The 19,361-nt window shown below is 35.3% G+C and overlaps 1 protein-coding gene across 1 annotated transcript in view; it reads left to right on the top strand.

Annotated features, from left to right (window-relative positions):
- RNF17 (ring finger protein 17) overlaps window positions 1–19,361 on the top strand; it is a 179,264-nt gene that overhangs the window by 44,085 nt on the left and 115,818 nt on the right. Inside the window, exons 10-16 of the mRNA XM_037799896.1 lie at window positions 3,275–3,582; window positions 7,126–7,275; window positions 8,435–8,624; window positions 9,456–9,624; window positions 14,265–14,455; window positions 15,182–15,323; window positions 17,487–17,640. Coding sequence (XP_037655824.1) covers window positions 3,275–3,582; window positions 7,126–7,275; window positions 8,435–8,624; window positions 9,456–9,624; window positions 14,265–14,455; window positions 15,182–15,323; window positions 17,487–17,640 — 1,304 coding nt within the window. The remainder of the gene's footprint in view (window positions 1–3,274; window positions 3,583–7,125; window positions 7,276–8,434; window positions 8,625–9,455; window positions 9,625–14,264; window positions 14,456–15,181; window positions 15,324–17,486; window positions 17,641–19,361) is intronic.

Below are 19,361 nucleotides of genomic sequence, written 5' to 3'. Positions count from 1 at the left end.
AATCATTGCAGCTGGAGTCTGGACTTAACAGTAATGTTGTAATATGCTGCCATTAAATGTAACAAAGACAATATACCAAAGCTGAACTCTGTGAGGGGGGGGTGTAAGAGAGGGGTATGGGATTCTTGGTAGTGGTGGTGTTGTCTGACCTTATTGCTGTATTTTATTTTTACTTTTTCTTTTACCCTTTTTAGTATTATTTTGTTTCATTTCTTTTTTTTTTTTTTTTGAGTAATGAATATGTGTAATTGCTACTTGTGAATGCACAACTATATGATTATACTGTAAACAATTGATTGTACACTGTGGATGATTGTATGGTGTTTGAATATATCCCTATAAAATTGCAGAGAAAAAATAAACAGGGGCATAAGTGCTGGAGAGAATTTAGAGAGAGATGTATGTATTCACTGTTGGTAGGGAAGTAGAATGGTATAGCCTATCTGGAGGACAGTGTGGTGGTTCCACAAGAAGCTAAGTATGTGGGTGTCATAAGCTCCTGCAACTTCATTATGGGGTATATACTTGGAAGATGTGAGAGTAGAGACACAAATGGACATTTGCACACTGGTGTTTATGGTGGCAGTATTCACGATTTGCAATGGACGGAGGTGGCCTGAGGGTATGTTGCCTGATGAACAGAATGGTGAACTGTAGTGTATGCATACAATAGAATATTGAGTGGCTTCAACAAGCAGTGAAGCTGTGAGACACACACCTATGTGAATGGATCTTGAGTACAGCATTTTGAGTGAAGTACGCCAGAAACAAGAGGACAAACATTATAATGCCTCTGTAATATGGACTAACGATAATGTATAAACTCTGAGAACTGAATCTTAGGGCACAGCTTATCAGGGGAACGTTTATTGTAATGGTCCCTATATTGTAAGCTCTTACAGCAGTCACATCTGTTCCTGAATTGTAATGGTTATCTCTAAATCCTGTGATGCTGAGTTCCTTGCACATAACCTGGTCAGTCTCTGGAACTTTGGGTATCTGTGTCACACCTGAGACTAGGAGGTAGAGCTTGGCAGCTATGAATGTCAGTATTACCCTATATGACAACTGTTGAAAGAGCTGAAAAGGAGCTCAGGCTTCAATTAGAGATATGAACCAAGTGGATCTTGTTAGGACTAAGCAAATCAGGCCAAAAGGTAAAGGAAGATACCAACTGGATTTTAAAACTACAGCCTTTGTGCGAGACCAAGAGAGGAGGTGTCTATTTGGTGCAGGATCTATATTTTCTGTAGCACACTAGGTAATTTCACTTACATGATCAGTTTGTTTGAACACCATAGGTGCATGGAGCTTTGTATAGGAAGTGGGATTTGGCTGGGATGAAATCCCGATACCTCCCAGAGTGATATAGGCAGAGAGTAAAAGTGTATTTGTGGGGTCCCCTGAGGAACTGGGGAGAAATGCAGAAATGTTGGACTTCCCCATCTCGGCTATTGCTAATTTTCTCGCAAACATTAAGGACTGCCAATTTGGTGGGCCAAGCCCTCCATCTGGGGGCTTTCCCTTGGGGGGCTAAGCCTACTTATAATTGTGCCTAAGAGGCTCCTCCAGAAAGCCTCTTTGTTGCTCGGATGTGGCCCCCTCTCTCTCTCCCTAAGCCCACTCGGCAGGTGAACTCACTGCTCTCCCCTCTACGTGGGACATGACTCCCAGGGGTATGAATCCCCCTGGCAATGCAGGAAATGACTCCTGGGGATGAGCCTGGACCCAGCACTGTGGGATTGAGAAAATCTTGTCCAAATGGGGGAAGAGAAATGAAACAAAATAAGGTTCCAGTGGCTGAGAGATTTCAAATGAGTCAAGAGATCACTCTCAAGGGTATTCTTATGTGCTACATAGATATCACTTTCTAACTTTTGGTGTGTTGGAATGGCTAGAGGGGAAGTACCTGAAGCTGTTGAACTGCAACCCAGTGACCTCAATTCTTGAAGATGATTGTATAACTTTGTAGCTTCTACAATATGACTGTGGTTGTGAAACCTTGTGGCTATCACCCCCTTTATCCAGTGTATGGACAGATGAGTGGAAAAAGGGAGACAAAAATTAGATGAAGAATAGGGTGGGATGGAGGGGATTGAAAGTTTTGGGTGTTCTTTTTTGCTTTTATTTTTATTTTGGAGTAAGGAAAATGTTCAAAAATTGATTCTGGTTATGAACACACAACTGTATGATGGTGCTGTCAATAATTGATTGGCTAACTATAGAATGTGTGACTATATCTCAGTAAAACTGTATTTAAAAAGGTAAATGAACAATAAGGGGGAGGAGGGGAATAAATGTTTTGGATGTTCTTTTTTATTTTAATTTTATTTTTTGGAGTAATGAAAATGTTCAAAGATTGTGGTGATGAATGCACAACTATATGACAATACTGTGAACAACTGTACACTTTTGAGGAGTGTATGTTATGTGAATATATTTCAATAAAATTACATTTTAAAAAGTCTGTTTTGTCTGATATTAGTATGGCTACCCCTGCTTTCTTTTAGTTACAGCTTGTGTGGAATATTTTTCTCCATCCTTTCACTTTCAGTCTCTTGTGCCATTGAGTGTGAGATGAGTCTCTTGTAAACACCATATCAATGGATCATACTTTTAAATACATTCTGACAGTGTGTATCTTTTAACTGGGGCACTTAATCCGTTCACTTCAAAGTTATTACTGTAAAGGAAGTACTTGAACCATCCATCTTATCCTTTGATTTCTGTCAGATCTGTTTTTCCATCTGTCTGTTTTAAATCCTTTAAGTTACACTTACTAATACCCTTGAATTCTGTGTCCTTCGCCAGACTTCTCTCTCCTGTCTTTTTTTTTTTTCCCCAGCCGAAAAGACTCCCTTTAGTATTTCTTGCAGGGCAGGTCTCTTGCTAACAAAGTCTCTCAGCATTTGTTTGTGAAAGTTTTAAACTCTCCCTCACTTTGCAGAAATGGAAAAGCCAGTCACCTAATTGATCTTCTAAAACCCCTGGACTTGCTTGAAGCTGAGAATTGGGAGAGGTTTCTTTTTGGGTGATGGAAATGTTCTAAAATTAGATTGTGGTAATGTTTGCACAACCCTGTAAATTTAGTAAAAACACTAATAAAGGTGTTTAAGATAAAGCTGGGGCACCTAGACAGCTTTAACCTTTTGTATGTCTCTCAGTATTAACTGTAATGTGGAAAAGAAATAGATCAAAGGTATATATAAAAATTTGTGAACTGATTTAAAAGTCATTTGAAAAATCCTAAAAATGCCTCTATGTATTTAAACAGATTTTACCCTCAAGAAAATGAAATTGGGCAAAACATTCCAAAGAAGTATAATAATAAAACAGAATTTACTTGCCATGATGCATACCTGTCACTAGAAAAGAAAAAGTTGGACACATCTGCCCTAATTAATGACGCACCACCAACTTTTCTGCAATGTGAAACCAGTGATGTGCATTTAAAAGTAAAAAACTTCCAGACACAGAAAGAAGTTGTTTCAACAGCTTCCCCTAAAACCATTACTGCTCTTCCTGAAATGGGATCTAGCCCTGATGTGATAATTGAAGAAATTATTGAAGAAAACCAGGAAGGTGAGTGAAAATATAAAAGTAGCAAATAAGAAACAAATTTTGAGTCCATAATTCAAAGCAACTGGCATCTTTTTGTCCCTTTACTTAACAGAAACATGTTGCTGTTGTAATCTTATACCTCATTGTAAATTAAAACTTGTGGTCCATTCCATGCCCTTCCTTTTACATTTTCCAAAGTTATGATAATTTTTATTTTTAATGCAGTAGCATACCTAATCTTTGGGGTATAATTTCAATATTTGGGTTGTGTAGGGTCTTTGACCTTTGAGTGTTTTACATATAAAGTTGATATAAAATATTTAAAAAGAAATTAATATGAGATAAGATTTGTGGAAGTAGTTTCATTACTTTGCCCTTAAATTTAAGTGCAATTTCTCTTGAATCTTTGTTCTGAGATTTAATCTGTTACAAAACGAACTATCATGAATGTCATCTATTTTGTAACATTTAAATGCAGCATGCTTGTTTAATTAGATTTCCAGTGTTGGTATTTCCTCATTAACATGGGAGTGAAATAGAACTGAATGTAGTTTTATACTCCAGTCTTCTTGAGGACCATTTTCAGGATTTGGTGTTGATTTCTACCTACCACCCCTCCCCCGCCACCCTCTTGCCTGCTTCACTGGTTGATTCTCAAGAATGACCTTTTGAATACAAAAAAAGAGAATGCATTCTTTCACTGATTTCCACGTGTTATCACTGATATCTCAGTGAATTAATGAAAAGGTGTCTTGCCTTTTCAGGTACAATTTCTTAACCAATAGCATGCTGTTATCTACTTAAACAAAATTAGTACAGTTGCCCTTTATTTCTCATTTTGATGAAGCATTTTTCACAGATTGTCTTGTGAAGACACCTAGATATCTAAAAAAGCCTCTTCAGAAAACATCATGTATTCCTTTTGGATCAAAAGCAGGTACTTTAATAAGTCTCTGAACTTGATATAGTAGAGTTTTCTGTGTGTATAATAACTGTCACCCAGTGTGAGGCAGTGAGTGAAATTTTATTGATAACTAAAACTTCTTTCCTTTTAATTTTAAAATTTCAACTTTTTTTGACAAAAATATTTCTGAAGTTTACAACACTTCTCTCAACTGTCTCCCCGAGTATACAGATTTATCTTTTTATATCATCCTGAATAGGGTATTATTATTTTTAATCTATATTGGTCTAATAAATTAAAATGATCCATTTGTCCGGTCTTCTGTCATCTGTACGAGCTGTCCCAATTTCACTCTTCTAGTCTTTGTTTTTTAAACATTTTTACTAGCTATACATCTATATTATGCAACAATTATATATATGGATAACGATATCCTGTGAAATGTTTTCTCCCAGCCTATCTATTCCCATTCCATTCAGTCCCTCCCTCCTTTCCAGAGTTACTTTTTACACATATACAAATAAATACATGTACATTATTTTTATAACCCTCTTGTTTTGTTTTTAGATAAAATAAAGTATCCTGTATGCTGTTCTGTTATTTGCTTTTCTTCCTTAACATTAAACTTTGGCAGTCTTTTTGTATCAGCATAGACACTTGGCTGAATTACTATATACTAAAATAATCTCATTCTCATTACTTTCCTTTACCTCTCCCCCACCCCCACCTGCACCTAAACATGCATGCCATCCTCTAAGGGCTGATCAATACTTTGGCTTTGCCCACTTTTTCACACTTCTCTGACCTTGTTTATAAAACAGGGTTTAGCATGACTTTAGCTAATTATTTGTTCTGTTGGTGTAGTATAGATTAAACTAGCTTTTGTGTGCCATACTATAAACCTAATCATTTTTATGCAATTTTATTGGGATATATTCACTAGCCAGATAATCATCCAAAGTGTACAATCAGTGGTTCACTGTATCATCATATAGTTGTGCACTTATCGTCACAATCAATTTTTGAAAATTTTCAGTACTCCAAAATATAAAAATAAAAATAAAAGCAAAAAAGATCACCCCAAACATCCCATGCCCTTTATCCTCCCCCTTTCTTTCTTTCTTTCTTTCTTTCTTTATTTATTTATTTATTTATTTTCTTACTCATCTGTGCATACACTGGATAAATAGGGAGTGTCAGTCACAGGTTTTCACAATACACAGCCACACGTAAAAACTATATAGTCATCTTCAAGAATCAAGGCTATTGGATTACAGTTCAACAGTTGCAGGAATTTCCTTGTAGCCATTCTAATACACTAAAAACTAAGGGATATCTATATAATGCATAAGAATAACCTCCAGAATGACCACTCAACTCCATTTGAAATCTCTCAGCCACTGACAGTTTATTTTGTTCCATTTCTCTTCCCCCTTTTCGTCCAAGAAGGCTTTATCAATCACACAATGCCAGGGCCAGTCTCATCCTCAGGGGTCATGTCCCACATTGCCAGGAAAACCTACACCTCTGGGAGTCATGTCCCACGCAGTGGGGAGGGTAGTGAATTTACCTGCATAGTTAGCTTAGAAAGGCCACATCTGAGCAACAAAAGAGGTTTCCTAGAGGTGATTCTTAGGCATAATTATAAGTAGGCTTAGCTTCTCCTTTGCAGGAATAAGTTTCATAAGGGCAAGCCCCATGATCAAGGACTTGGCCTATAAAAATGGTAGTCCCCAATGCTTGTGAGAATATCAAGGATTCCCCAAGTAAGGAAGTTTAGTATTTCCACATTTTTCCCCAGTCCTTTAAGGGGACTTTGCAAATGCTTTTTTTTATTCTCTGCCCAAATTACTCTGGGATGTATTGTGGCATCACACTAACCTGTATAGACCAACAATATCTCACTCCCTATTCAAGGTTTGATGTAATTATGGTGTTTGAATAAACTGACCATACCAGTTAAATTAGATAGTGTGCTACAGAAAATATTCATTTTGCACCTAATAAACATCTCTTCCTTTGGTCTCACACAGAAGTTGAAGTTTTAAAACATAGTGTCCTTGACCCTTTAGTCTGATTTCCTTAGTCCTAACCAGATCTGCTTCATTCATATTTCTAATTGAAGTCTGATCTCTTTTTCAGCTTTTTTTAAAACAGTTGCTATATAGGGTAATGCTGACTTTTATAGCTTCAGAACTCTAGCTCTGAGTCTCAGGTGTCACACAGATACCTGAAGTTTCAGGGAACGACTGAAACCTAATCATTTTTAATGGGATTCTAAGCTCCAAATATGTTCATAAATAAACTCTGAAGTTTTGTGTTACAGTGGAGTTGTAGCATATACAGCAGATACTTTAGAATACTTTAGAATGTAACTACCACATTAACTGCAGTTTCATTTGTATAGCATAAAGTAAAATAAAGTACCTTCAGTTCAGGTTGCTAAATCTTTGCTGAAAATGATCCTTTTTTTTATCAGTCTGATTTCCGTTTTATGGTTTAGACTCATTCATGAAGCTTAAGTATTTTAGAGTTCTCAGTACCACAAGACTCTCATTATTTGTTTACAGTATGTTGTGTTTATTCAGCTTTTGTGAATTCTTTTCTAATTCATGGTTTATTCTTGTGGTTTAAATATTATTCTTGTCTTGGTTCTCCAGAGTTAGTTTTTGTAAGCCATGTAATACACCCATGTCACTTCTACATTCGGAAGTACTCACAAAGAAAAGTTGCAGCTGTTTTGGAAAAGAAGGTGAATCAATATTGCAACAAGGGTTTACCACTCAGTTCTTCAGATATTTTGGAACTAGGTAATAAAATGTTATTCCAAGTTAAAATAGCAAGTTTATTTAAATACTGTAACATTTAACCAACATATGAATGTTAAGGATAACTGAACAGTTTAATTAAAGATTCAGGAGGTCTGTGGCATACGTTTCCTACTGTCTCAAGACAAATAACTGGTAAACTTAATAATGTCTGTTTTAATTCTAAGAGTGTGTGTAATTTCCCATGCTATAGGCTTTTGTTACAAATATTTTCCACAAAATACTGTTGACCAAATTTGATTCTAGTCCATAATAAGATGAAGCTATGCTTTGATTTATTAATAGAGCATTTCTCTCACTCTAACAATCATCAGCTAATATAATAATACCTAATAGTATTATGTTTAGCCTTATATACTATATATTCTTTATGTATCTATCTTCTTACATGTATTCTTCAAAAATGAGATTAACTCTAGGATCATCTATGTTGCTTTATTAGAATATCAGGATTAATTGGGGATTAAGTGAATGCAAATGTATAAAATACTTAGAGCTTTGCTGAGCTCATAGTAAGCATTCAAGTTCAGAACTCTTTCTTGCTTGCTCTTCTTTTTTAATTTGTAATCCATCAGGTCCTTCCATAAGGCCTTCCTCTGCTGCTGAGTCCTTAATTCATCTTCACTTTCTCTGAACTCCACTGTATATTAATTTTGACATTTCACATGCTACCTTTCATGATTTCTTTCCCTCACTTCAAGAAGGTAATTGTTTCCTCCATTATGTTATCAAAGTATGTTAAAGACTTAAGTATGTGTCTGTGTGTATGGCACAGAGATAAATAGTCTTTATTTATTGAGTATAGAGTATTATAGTGATTTATTTGCCTGTTTCTTTTCTTTTCTTGAGTTTTTTAATGACGGGATTGTCTCATTCATCTTTGTTAATATAATATAGTAAGTGACTGCTGACTTAGTATACTTTGTGTTTTTATCTCCCCCTAAGTTTCTGCATAATAGAAACTATCATAATGTCCTACTTTATATCCTCCTCACAGTACTTGATATAGTACTATATATCAGTAAATAAATTAATTAGGACTTCTTAAGTGGTGTGACTAATATACATGTTTGTAAATTAGAGCTTATTAGGCATTTTTCTCCATAAACATTGATAAAGGTTTGTCTCTCTCATTATTTAGGTGCGAGAATATTTGTCAACAGTATTGAAAATGGAATGTGGTGTCGAGGAACTATCACTGAATTAATTCCAATAGAAAGTAAAAATACTGAAAAACCTTGTAGTCCAACTAAATACTCAGTCCGTGAAGTTGCCCTAATACAAATATTTATGGTAGATTTTGGAAATTCTGAAATCCTAATTGTTCCAGGGTATGATATTTTATAACTTTTATGTGTTACCAGCCTACTTAGAAACATTTGTAGGTCAAAATATTAAATAATAAAGGAAATTGGGAAGGAATAGAGAGGAATAATTTAACATTTTTTCACTTCCAAGGCATACACTTTTTATTATTTTGTTCTGTATCTGTCTTACTAAATTAGTAAAATATTTATCAGTGTTGATATTGGAGAGTTTGGAAATGGAACTTTTTTCATGTACTTCAAACTTAAATACTCTTCTTATTTTGCTTCAAATTAGATAATAATGTACAAACACAGTTCTTTTAAATGGTGCTACAGTTAGATGCAGATTATTGAGTTTAATTTTTAATCAGATTTCTGTGGTGTTATTAATACAGATTAAAGTGGCATAATGTCTAACTCACTCTAGATATTCCAAAATATTTCCCACAGTCTTCTCATAGAATAAAATAGTCTGCTTTATATTTATAGCTTTATAAATAAATAGATTTATATTTGGGGGTCACCATCCTCTGTAAGTTTAAACTGAATTGGTATATGAAAGTTAAGATACAGGTAGCTGAAATTTTTCCTTTAATTTTTTTATTGTGATAACATGTATCTAACACAAAATGTCTCATTTTAACCATACTGAGACATAATTCTGTGGATAAGAAGAGTGTCTTGTACTTACAGAAGCTAGATTAAGTCTATATACAAAGGAAGTATGAATTAGAGTATAACTTTGTAAAATTTCATTTCAGGAGAATATCTGTAGAACTGTATACCTTTTATGGGGAAAAGCAAGTTCAGATTTAAAGCATTGTTTTAAATAAATTCTACTTGAATTGTTCCTAGAGTTGGTGATATCCCTGTGAGACAAGAACACATTGCTGAGAAGCATGTAGTACTAAATGATTTATGTCTGGTTCTAAGAAAGCCTGAATCATATATAGAAGAGCTGTTGAAACACATGCAGCCATTAGCACAGCCATGCTCATTGAAAGACATTGTTCCACAGAATTCAGTAAGTACAACCTAAATTATTTCCTCTTTGGAGGCTAAAGATTCCAATTTTAGTTGTGTATTGCCAGTCAGATTATTCAAATCACCAGTTAACCTGGTAAATGTATTTTGCATAATAATCCTATTGGTGCCAATAAAAAGGAAGTGAACTCCACCTTCCAAGATTGGAAATATGCATAATGGAAAATTGAGTTGAATAAACAAATATGAGCATAAGTGATAGACAAAATTTCTAAGTAAACAACTTAAATTTGGAGTTAAATAAATATATATAGAGAGAAATTTAAAATATGGTGTGGTATGCGTGTCTATATATTTCCTCCCAATTTCCATGGCACTTTGTTCATTATTCTCCTTATGGCCCATATTGCATTCTTCCTTGTCTTCTCTATGAACATCTCTTCCCCAACAATACTGAAAACTCCCTGGGGACAGAAATTGTATATAAGAATATATATGAGGGAGAAACTAAGATGGCGGCTAGGTGAGACAGAGCAAAAAAACACCTCCATGAAAAACACTAGATAAAAACCAGAAAGTGACCCAGAATACCGGTTACAGCAATGCACCAGCTGGACGAGGTCTGCTAGTTCCACAGAGGCCGTATACTTGGTGAAACCGGGAGTCTGCATTCTGAAACAAGTGAGTAAGCTGGCTGGAAGACCCGCAGTTGCATGGTGGTGTGGGGAAGCCAGGGTTTGGCGATTGGAGACCAACGGGCTCTTTAGAAAAAAAGAAAAGGAAAAACCCAGGAGCAGCTGCAGCTGCGATAGTGGGAACCACGCAGTAAAACACAGCAAGAGGGGGCTGGGCCGGCCTCTCGGTGTCTGGCCTGGAAGATAGCCCCACTGCAGATACCCTTGGGGCTGGGGGAATGGAGGGGAGAGCCGGAAGCAGAAAGAAACCCCACGGTTAGCAGCTGGCTTCCCGGAGGACTGGATAAACTCCTGCCTGGGGCCGTGCTGACAGCCCAGAGCCCTGCCAGTTGTCCCGGAGCTGGGAAGGAGGAACTGTGCGAGGAGAGGGGTGTGGAGACGCCGCGTTCAGCCATCTTTGCATCAGGCTGAAAGCGCCTCAGCATGGCCCGGCAGCGCGGGGCTTCCCTTGAGGGAAAGCGCACACTGGTGACGTAGCACAGCATTCCCTCGGCAGAGGTCCTGGAGGATCGCGCCTGGGTGGGGGGACCCGCTCGGAGAACCGAGGGACACTACACCAAATCCAGTGTTTTGTGGGACAGCAAGAGAGAGGGTCTGGGGCTGAACTGAAATGAAGGCTTAGACTCTTGCGGTGGCCTTGAATCTCCGGGAACCTGGGGGATTTGAATATTAAAGCTGTCCTTCCTCCCTGGCCACCCAGACACACGCCCCACATTCAGGGCGGACGGCTCCAGCAACACACCCAAACTGAGTTCTCCAACTGAACCCCACAAGAATCATTTCCCCACACACTGTGGGGACAAGGTTGAGAACTGACTTGAGGGGTATAGGTGACTCACAGACGCCATCTGCTGGTTAGTTAGAGAAAGTGTACGCAACCAAACTATGTTTCTGAAAAATTAGATTGGTATCTTTTTTTTTTTTTTTTTTTTACAACTTGAAAGAACCCTGTCAAGCAAAGCAAATGCCAGGAGGCCAAAAACAACAGAAAATCTTAATGCATATGATAAAACCAGATGATATGGAGAATCCAACTCCAAACACACAAATCATGATATCAGAAGAGACATAGTACCTCGCACAATTAATCAAAGAACTACAATCAAGGAATGAAAACATGGCAAAGGATTTAAAGGACATCAAGAAGACCATGGCCCAGGATATAAACAACATAAAGAAGACCCTACAAGAGCGTAAAGAAGACATTGCAAGAGTAAATAAAAAAATAGAAGATCTTATGGAAATAAAAGAAACTGTTGGCCAAATTAAAAAGACTCTGGATATGCACAATACAAGACTAGGGGAAGCTGAACAACGTCTCAGTGTCCTAGAAGTCCACAGAACAGAAAATGAAAGAACAAAAGAAAGAATGGAGAAAAAAATAGAAAAAATCGAAATGGATCTCAGGGATATGATAGATAAAATAAAATGTCCCAACTTAAGACTCATTGGTGTCCCAGAAGGGGAAGAGAAGGGTAAAGGTCTAGAAAGAGTATTAGAGTATTCAAAGAAATTGTTGGGGACAACTTCCCCAACCTTCTGCACAATATGAATACACAAAGCATAAATGCCCAGCGAACTCCAAATAGAATAAATCCAAATAAACCCACTCCGAGACATATTGTGATCAGACTCTCAAATACTGAAGAGAAGGAGCAAATTCTGAAAGCAGCAAGAGAAAAGCAATTCACCACATACAAAGGAAACAATGTAAGACTAAGGTGTGACTACTCAGCGGCCACCATGGAGGCAAGAAGGCAGTGGCAGAATTAAAATTTTGAGAGAGAAAAATTTCCAACCAAGAATACTTTATCCAGCAAAACTCTCCTTCACATTTGAGGGAGAGCTTCAGTTTTTCACAGACAAACAAATGCTGAGACAGTTTGCCAATAAAAGACCTGCCCTACTTCAGATTCTAAAGGGAGCCCTACCAACAGAGAACCAAAGACAGGAGAAAGAGATATAGAGAATTTCAACAGACATATATAGTACCTTACATCCCAAATCACCAGGACACTCATTTTTCTCCAGTGGTCATGGATCTTTCTCCAGAAAGGACCATAAGCTGGGACATAAAACAATGCTCAAGAAATTAAAAAAAAAAAAAATTGAATATACTCAAAGCACATTCTCCAACCACAATGGAATACAAGTAGAAGTCAATAATTTTTGAACTGTAATTCCACTAGTCACTTCCTACATGATGTAAAATACACAAACTCTGATGGCAAATCAGTGGTTTTGAACTCAACGTAAAATATGTAATTTAGACAACTATATAAAGGTGGGGGAATGAAAGAGTATGGGAACATAGTTTATGTGTCCTATTGAAGTGAAGGTGGTATCAAAGAAAAACAAGATTGATATGGATTTCAGAGGTTAATTTTAAGCCTCACAGTAAACACAAAGAAGTTATCAGAGAATATAACCATAGAGATGAAAAGTAGAGTTTGGGTTAAGAGAAATGGGGGAAGGGGCAATGGGGAGTTAAGAAATGAGTGTAGGGTTGCTGTTTGAGGTATAGGGAAATTTCTAGTAATGGATGGTGGGAAAGAGCATTACAACATTCTAAAGGTGATTAATCCCACTAATGGAATGCTAGGGAGGGGGTGGAATGGGAAGATTTAGGCTGTATATATGTTTTCACAATTGAAAAAAAAAAAAAGACAGTCTAACTAGATGACAGTTGAATGCTAAGGATGAAGTTGGATGGGACTGGAGGATAGAGGACAGGTGGCTCAAAGGGACACAGTTGAGACATAAGGAAAAGGAAATATAGAATGTAAGCTTTGTATCATTGTTGAATGTATTGTACTTCTTAGCTGCGCTTAATGGGATTGCATCAAAGAATGTTCTTGTTCATGGGAAGTGTATATGTGAATTATAGTGTATGCTCAAGGATGTGTGCAGCTAACTCTCATATGTTCAGAAGACAGAGCAATAGATGATGGATGATAGGGAGGGAGGGAGGGAAAGAAATAACTATGTGACAGCATGTTAAAGTTGGTGGATTGAGCTATCGGGGGAGGGGGGCCAGGGTATGATGGAATTCTGTGTATGGGGTTAGTATTGTTTTTGCAACTGTTGCTATAACTTTGAATTTATTTCAAAATTAAAAAAAAGAATATATATGATAAGCAGTTATATTATTACAAGGTCTATGTAATAGGGAGTCTGTCTTAGTGCTTTTTATTGTATTACCAGCACTTAGCAAATCTGGCACATAGTAGGCATTCAACAGATAGTTGAAAGAACGAATAAATGAATAAATAAAAAATTAGAAGGTAACACATGAAAATGCTAACAGTGGTGTTTTCCTCAAGCTTATGAGATTATGGTTTGGGTGTTTTTAAATTTTCTCTTTTATATATTTCTTTGCATTTTCTGTACTAAGTAGGTTTTACTTCTTAATCATAAAAACATAACGTTCTCTTAATTTTTGTTTTTAAGAAATGCATAGTCTTGACCCTTGAAATTTACTTTGTATGTATATTTAAAGGTTCAAAGATCTACTTGTAAAATTATTTTTTAAATGGGCAAATATTTTTCCTTGTTGAAATAGCATATACTTCATATGTTGCTAATGGAGGCTAGATAAAACAAAGATGATTTCATTATGTGGTTTCCATCATACTTTCAAAATTACCTTTTGAATTTTCATCCTTTAAGTAGAAGATTCATGTGCAATCATTGATTATTTTATTTAAAAATCTTTATCATCTTCACATTAATATTCTAAAGTGAAACTCAATTCTTAAGTGAAACTGCTTTATAAAGGATATGTTTTCAAAATTGAAGTACGATCTACAAATTGTGTATACATAAAGACTAGCCTTGTGTTTGTGGCCCCAGCTGTTTTCTTAACGTCTGTGTGCCTTTGATCGAAGTTTTAGATCCTGGTTGGAATAAAGCTAAATACAAAACATAGTGACAGTAGAGATGGTAGTAATTACTAAAATACTTTCAGATTTTACTTTTTCAATAGAATGAAGGCTGGGGAGAGGAAGCTAAAGTGAAATTTCTGAAAATGGTAAATAACAAGACTGTTTTAATGAAAGTTTTTGGAGAAGAAGATGGTGTGCTTATTGTAGATCTGCAGAAGCCACCAACAAATAAAATAAGCAGCGATATGCCTGTGTCTCTTAGAGATGCATTAGTTTTTATGGAACTAGCAAGGTAGGTAATGCATTAAAACTTGAATATCCTTTGAGGTTATAGCTATAAATTGGGGTAGCAGATTTCAAGAATTAGAGTTTAGTAGCAGTTCTTGACTTAAATTTATAGCCTTTGGAATGAGTTCTTGATCAACGCTTTATATTTAATTCATGAATCTAGAATAGATACTTAAAATTCACCACCACCACCCCCACACACACGCACCTTATATCTGATGACTAAGTTGTGCAACTAATTGCTTTGTTTGAAATAGTGGAAAACCCTGATTATGTCCTGGGAAATTACATGACTCTAGAAATGACCCAAGTAGGTTCTGTTCTAGAAAAGTTGAAACAGAGATTTGAAGCTGGAAAGAACTTTATTAATAACCTCAGCTGTCCTAACTGAATGCTAACATAGACCGTGGCTGTCAAATTCAACTAAAAGAGTAGAAGCAGCTTTGAATCTGAATGAGACATATAGGCTCAGCTTTAAAATGTCCTAACACAAATTTGAAGGTTAATTATTGAGTTTTGGACCTGACATCTTATTTAATCTGGCTTGATAATTGAAGACAGTTTTAAGAAACATCATGAGTTAGAAGAGCAAAATTGGAAAAGGGAGTACTTTGGGTAGATACATCAGTATGTGTACAAGTCCTTTCTTCAGTTCAAGTTGCTGAGGAAAGAGAGACTTAAAGAAAATTGCTCTTGCCTAACTCTAATTATGCTTTATGCTTTTAATTAGGTTTAGGTCACAATCACCAAGAAGTCACTGTGAAAAAAATACGACTTTAAACTATCATCCACCTATTTTGCCTAAACAAATGACAGATGTATTAGTTCTGGTTTGTCATATAAATAGTCCTGCTGACTTCTATCTTCAGTTGGTAAGTACATAGTGTTCCTTTGACACAAAGCAATCTTTTAAATCTTAAATAGAAAATGAGGGCCAAGTATGAATTTTAGAGCAAACAAATCACTCTCAACCTCCCATACACTTTGATTTCTTAGTAGATGAAACTTGAAACAAGAAATTCATGATTCATGGTAAATTGAAAGAACTCTATCCATGCAAGTTAATGAAATATGGAGGGAAAAGACACTGACGGATAGCTGCCATGTACATGTTTTTCTTACTAAGGAAAATATTTCAAATAAGATGTTTTCTTTGGCTACCTTCTGAAATTTAGAGAATAGGAAAATACATAGAACTTGCAAATCAAAATATGATAAAACCGTTTTTCAAATCATGTATATTTGAGAGTTTAGTGAATATTATTAGGTATTTTTTTTTAATTTGAGCACCAAAACATATTCAGGTTATATCCATTTCCAAAATTTTAAATTTTGGATGTGTTTGGATAGTTAATAACCATAGGGTAATAATCATTATCTCTTCATCTTGGTCAATGCTTTTATGTGAATTAACTCATTCTGATGGCTTCCATGCTTTACATGAAGTTAACTGATTAATCTTCACAACAATCCTATGAGAACATACTGTTGTCTCCGTTTAATATGGAGTCTCTAACCACAGATATTGTAAATTTCCTAAGGTCACACAGTTACAAAATGGTAGAGCCAGGAATGAACAGAGCAATGTAGTTTCAGAGCTTGTAGCCTTAAGTACTCCGCTACCACTATGCTGTCTTCCCCAGATGAGTTGTAGAAATCTGCTTATTTGGCATCTTTTTAGGACTTGCATGTATTTATTCTGTTTTGTTTTTAAATATTCACTTTGGCTAAACTGTTAATGGAGGAATATGAGTAATATCTACTCAGAAATAAAAGTTTAGAAAGTTAGAAGTAAAGGAGCTTTTTAAGTAATTTACATGTAATAACAAGAAAAGACAGTATTCAGAAAAATTCTACTTCCATTGTATTCATAAAAGAGAAAAATCTCATTTTTCAACATTTGACATGGCTTTTTAAATATTTTTAACCTTCGGAATTGATATTTAGAGAAATGATCAAGGATTTATACTGTCATTCTTAGGAACTATATTTTAAGATAACGAAATAGCCTCATTTAATAAGGGAAATAAAGCACTGTTTTACACAAGGCAGGCATTTCACAAACCCTCCTGAAATGTTTGATTTATCAAAGAATTATCAATTTACTTTAAAACCATTAGACAGATGGTTGATGGGAAACTGGACATTCATATAATGCCAAAGTAGGACCACATGAATTACTTAATGGGCACAAGGGAAAAAACATAACTGTACATTGGAAGGATTAGAATTATTGCCCCAATCTAGGGGTAAATCTTAGTATATTAATAGTAGTGAGTCAGTAAGTATTTTGTCTTCTGATGTGTTGCAACCTGAAGTATACAAAATCACCTATAATATCTTCTAGCCAAAAATGTTTAACTTGAATCCATCAAACCTTTAGATATAACTTTCAGCTTTTGAGAAATACCAGGGATAGACTGTATTCAACAGACATAACTACATAAATTTAGAAAGTGGGGCATTCTGCAGAAAAATAGCTGGTCTCTTCAACAAGATAAGATCATAAAAAAGGAGGACCATGCTAGATTAAAAAAAGACTTTTGGAGATAACAGATGCAGTGTATCCAGTGTATCCTTGGATTGATTACTGGTTTGGGTCAGTGAGGGAAATCTAAATATGGTCTGGAAGTACTAGTAAAGAATACTTACTGAAATAGAAAAAGTGAGAATTAATAGAAAACAAAGGTTAGTAAATATTATCTATGGTCTGATCTTATTTAGGTAGAAAAAATGGTGTTAGTGTCTGATATGTGTGAGAAATTATCTCGAAGAATATGCACTAAGGTATTATCTGGTGATCTCTGTAGTGGGAATTTTATTTTGTTTTTAATTTTTGTTGTGTCTATACATTTAATTTTATCTACTTCTGTAATAAGTTATTTTAAAAATAAATTACATAGCACATAATTGATAGATTTATGTGATTCCAATTCTAATAGTTCATAATTTTATATACAGCGCAAATAATACATGCAGCAGTCAATTTTTTAAGTTGTTATGAAGCTACAGTTATTTATTTCTTTATTTCTTAGATAGAGAGCTTGGATTTTTTATTTCTGTTAAAGACAATCGAGGAATTCTATAAAAGTGAAAATGGGGAAAATCTGGAAATCCTCTGTCCAGTTCAAGAACAAGCCTGCGTAGCTAAATTTGAAGATGGAGTTTGGTACCGAGCAAAAGTGATTGGTAGGAAAGTATATACTATTTCAACAGGAAGATTTAATGCTTAAAAACTAATATCAATATCATTTGAGTTGGTGCAAATTAAATCTCGGAAGTGGTATTATTTGATCTTACCATTTTGCTCTGTCTTTAAAAAGCTAGAGATTGTGTTGGGAAATGAAGCTCTGGCTCCTTAGAATTTGCTTGACTTGTTTAGGACTAACTTATTATCAGTAGTTAAACTGCTGGAAATCTAGTTGGAAAAAAATAGCAAATATTACAAAGCAGCAAAACTTTGTCCCTGAAAAAACTGGTGACTTCTAGGTTCATATTGACTTCATGTATCTGTTCCCTGCTATTTTGTCGTCAAGATACAAACTTGAAAGTACAATCTTTTGTATCCTCTCAGCTTTCCTTCTGACTTACTATCTTTAGCTTTCTAGGAAATTATTTACCAAACTGTCTGTTTTTTCAGTATCTTTTTCTGCATTTTCTGCATCCCCCTTAAGAAATTTATTTCAGCCTAAAAAATAATGGAATCATAGGGAAAGAAAAGTAGGACTGAAGACAGATTTATGAAAATGGTAGTACTAGCAACAAATAAAGAAAACTTTGTTTATTCCCCTGGCATTGACTAAGAGAGAAGAATTCAGTGCAGGTAATTCATTAGTGTCAGAATCTGCTACATCAAACCTTTGTGGTTTCATGTTTTAGATATACCTTAGGCAATTTCCCCCATCATGTTATTTTTCTTTCGGCTTCCTTTCTAGTTTGTAGATACGTACTTTTTAAATAAAACAGGTGAAGTAAAAATTTGTTTTTAGTTTACTTTGACCCTGTTTAAATTTTTTTCTTTGTTACCCTAAGATCTTTACCAGTTATTCTTAATAGATAGCCAGTTCTATATCTTGTGTCAAAATTATTTAGTCGTCTTCCCTGAATTTTCTATCTTTCATTTGTCATTACTGATCTTAATTCTGTTAATGGTTAGCTAAATATTCTTCAAGTGCAGATACCACTTGCTGTTTTGGTAAAAAAAAAAATCTATGTAGCAAACAAAGGCAATTTTTCATGACTATAAATATTTTTCAACTACTTTCCAAATTAGGCTTATTGACCTTAAAACTTTATCTATCTGATGGAAAATAAGGCCTCTGAAATATTTGAGTAGTAATGTTTGGAGAAGGTTCAGTTTCCATGGTGACTTTGGGGATGCTAATAGAAAAAGACATGCATGACACAGCCTATCTTTCTATATCTTCCATGGTCCTTTTGAACTCCACCTTGAAGATGATACTTGATTTTTTAATTATTTTTTTATTGGAGTAGCTGTAGGTTTACAGAAAAATCTTGCAGAAAGTACAGTTTCCATATACCTACCCCCCCATACACAGTTTTCCCTGTTATTAATGTTTTGTATTACAATTGATGCAACATTATTATTAAGAGCTTTTTAAATATATCTACCTCATTTAAAAAGTTAAATGGTGGTAAAAGACTTACACAGAGATGAATTTCTGACATGACAGCATGAAGACCTTTGCTGACCCACTCTCCAGTGAAACTGGTGACAATTATGTAAAAACAACCATTTAAAGTCTCTGGAAATGGTCCTAAGGGCAAATATCAAATGAAGGAACATCCATTTAAGAAGTCAATAAAAATAAAAAATAAAATTGCTTGGGTGCGGGCGGGGGAAGCAGACCGTAAAATAGTTCCTAATCTCTTCCCAAAGAAACTGACTT

This window comes from Choloepus didactylus, chromosome 12, assembly GCF_015220235.1.
Source record: "Choloepus didactylus isolate mChoDid1 chromosome 12, mChoDid1.pri, whole genome shotgun sequence".
In the NCBI taxonomy this organism is placed as follows: Eukaryota; Metazoa; Chordata; class Mammalia; order Pilosa; family Megalonychidae; genus Choloepus; species Choloepus didactylus.
The sequence above is the reverse complement of the archived record's forward strand: the minus strand, read 5'-3'. Positions and strand labels throughout refer to the sequence as shown.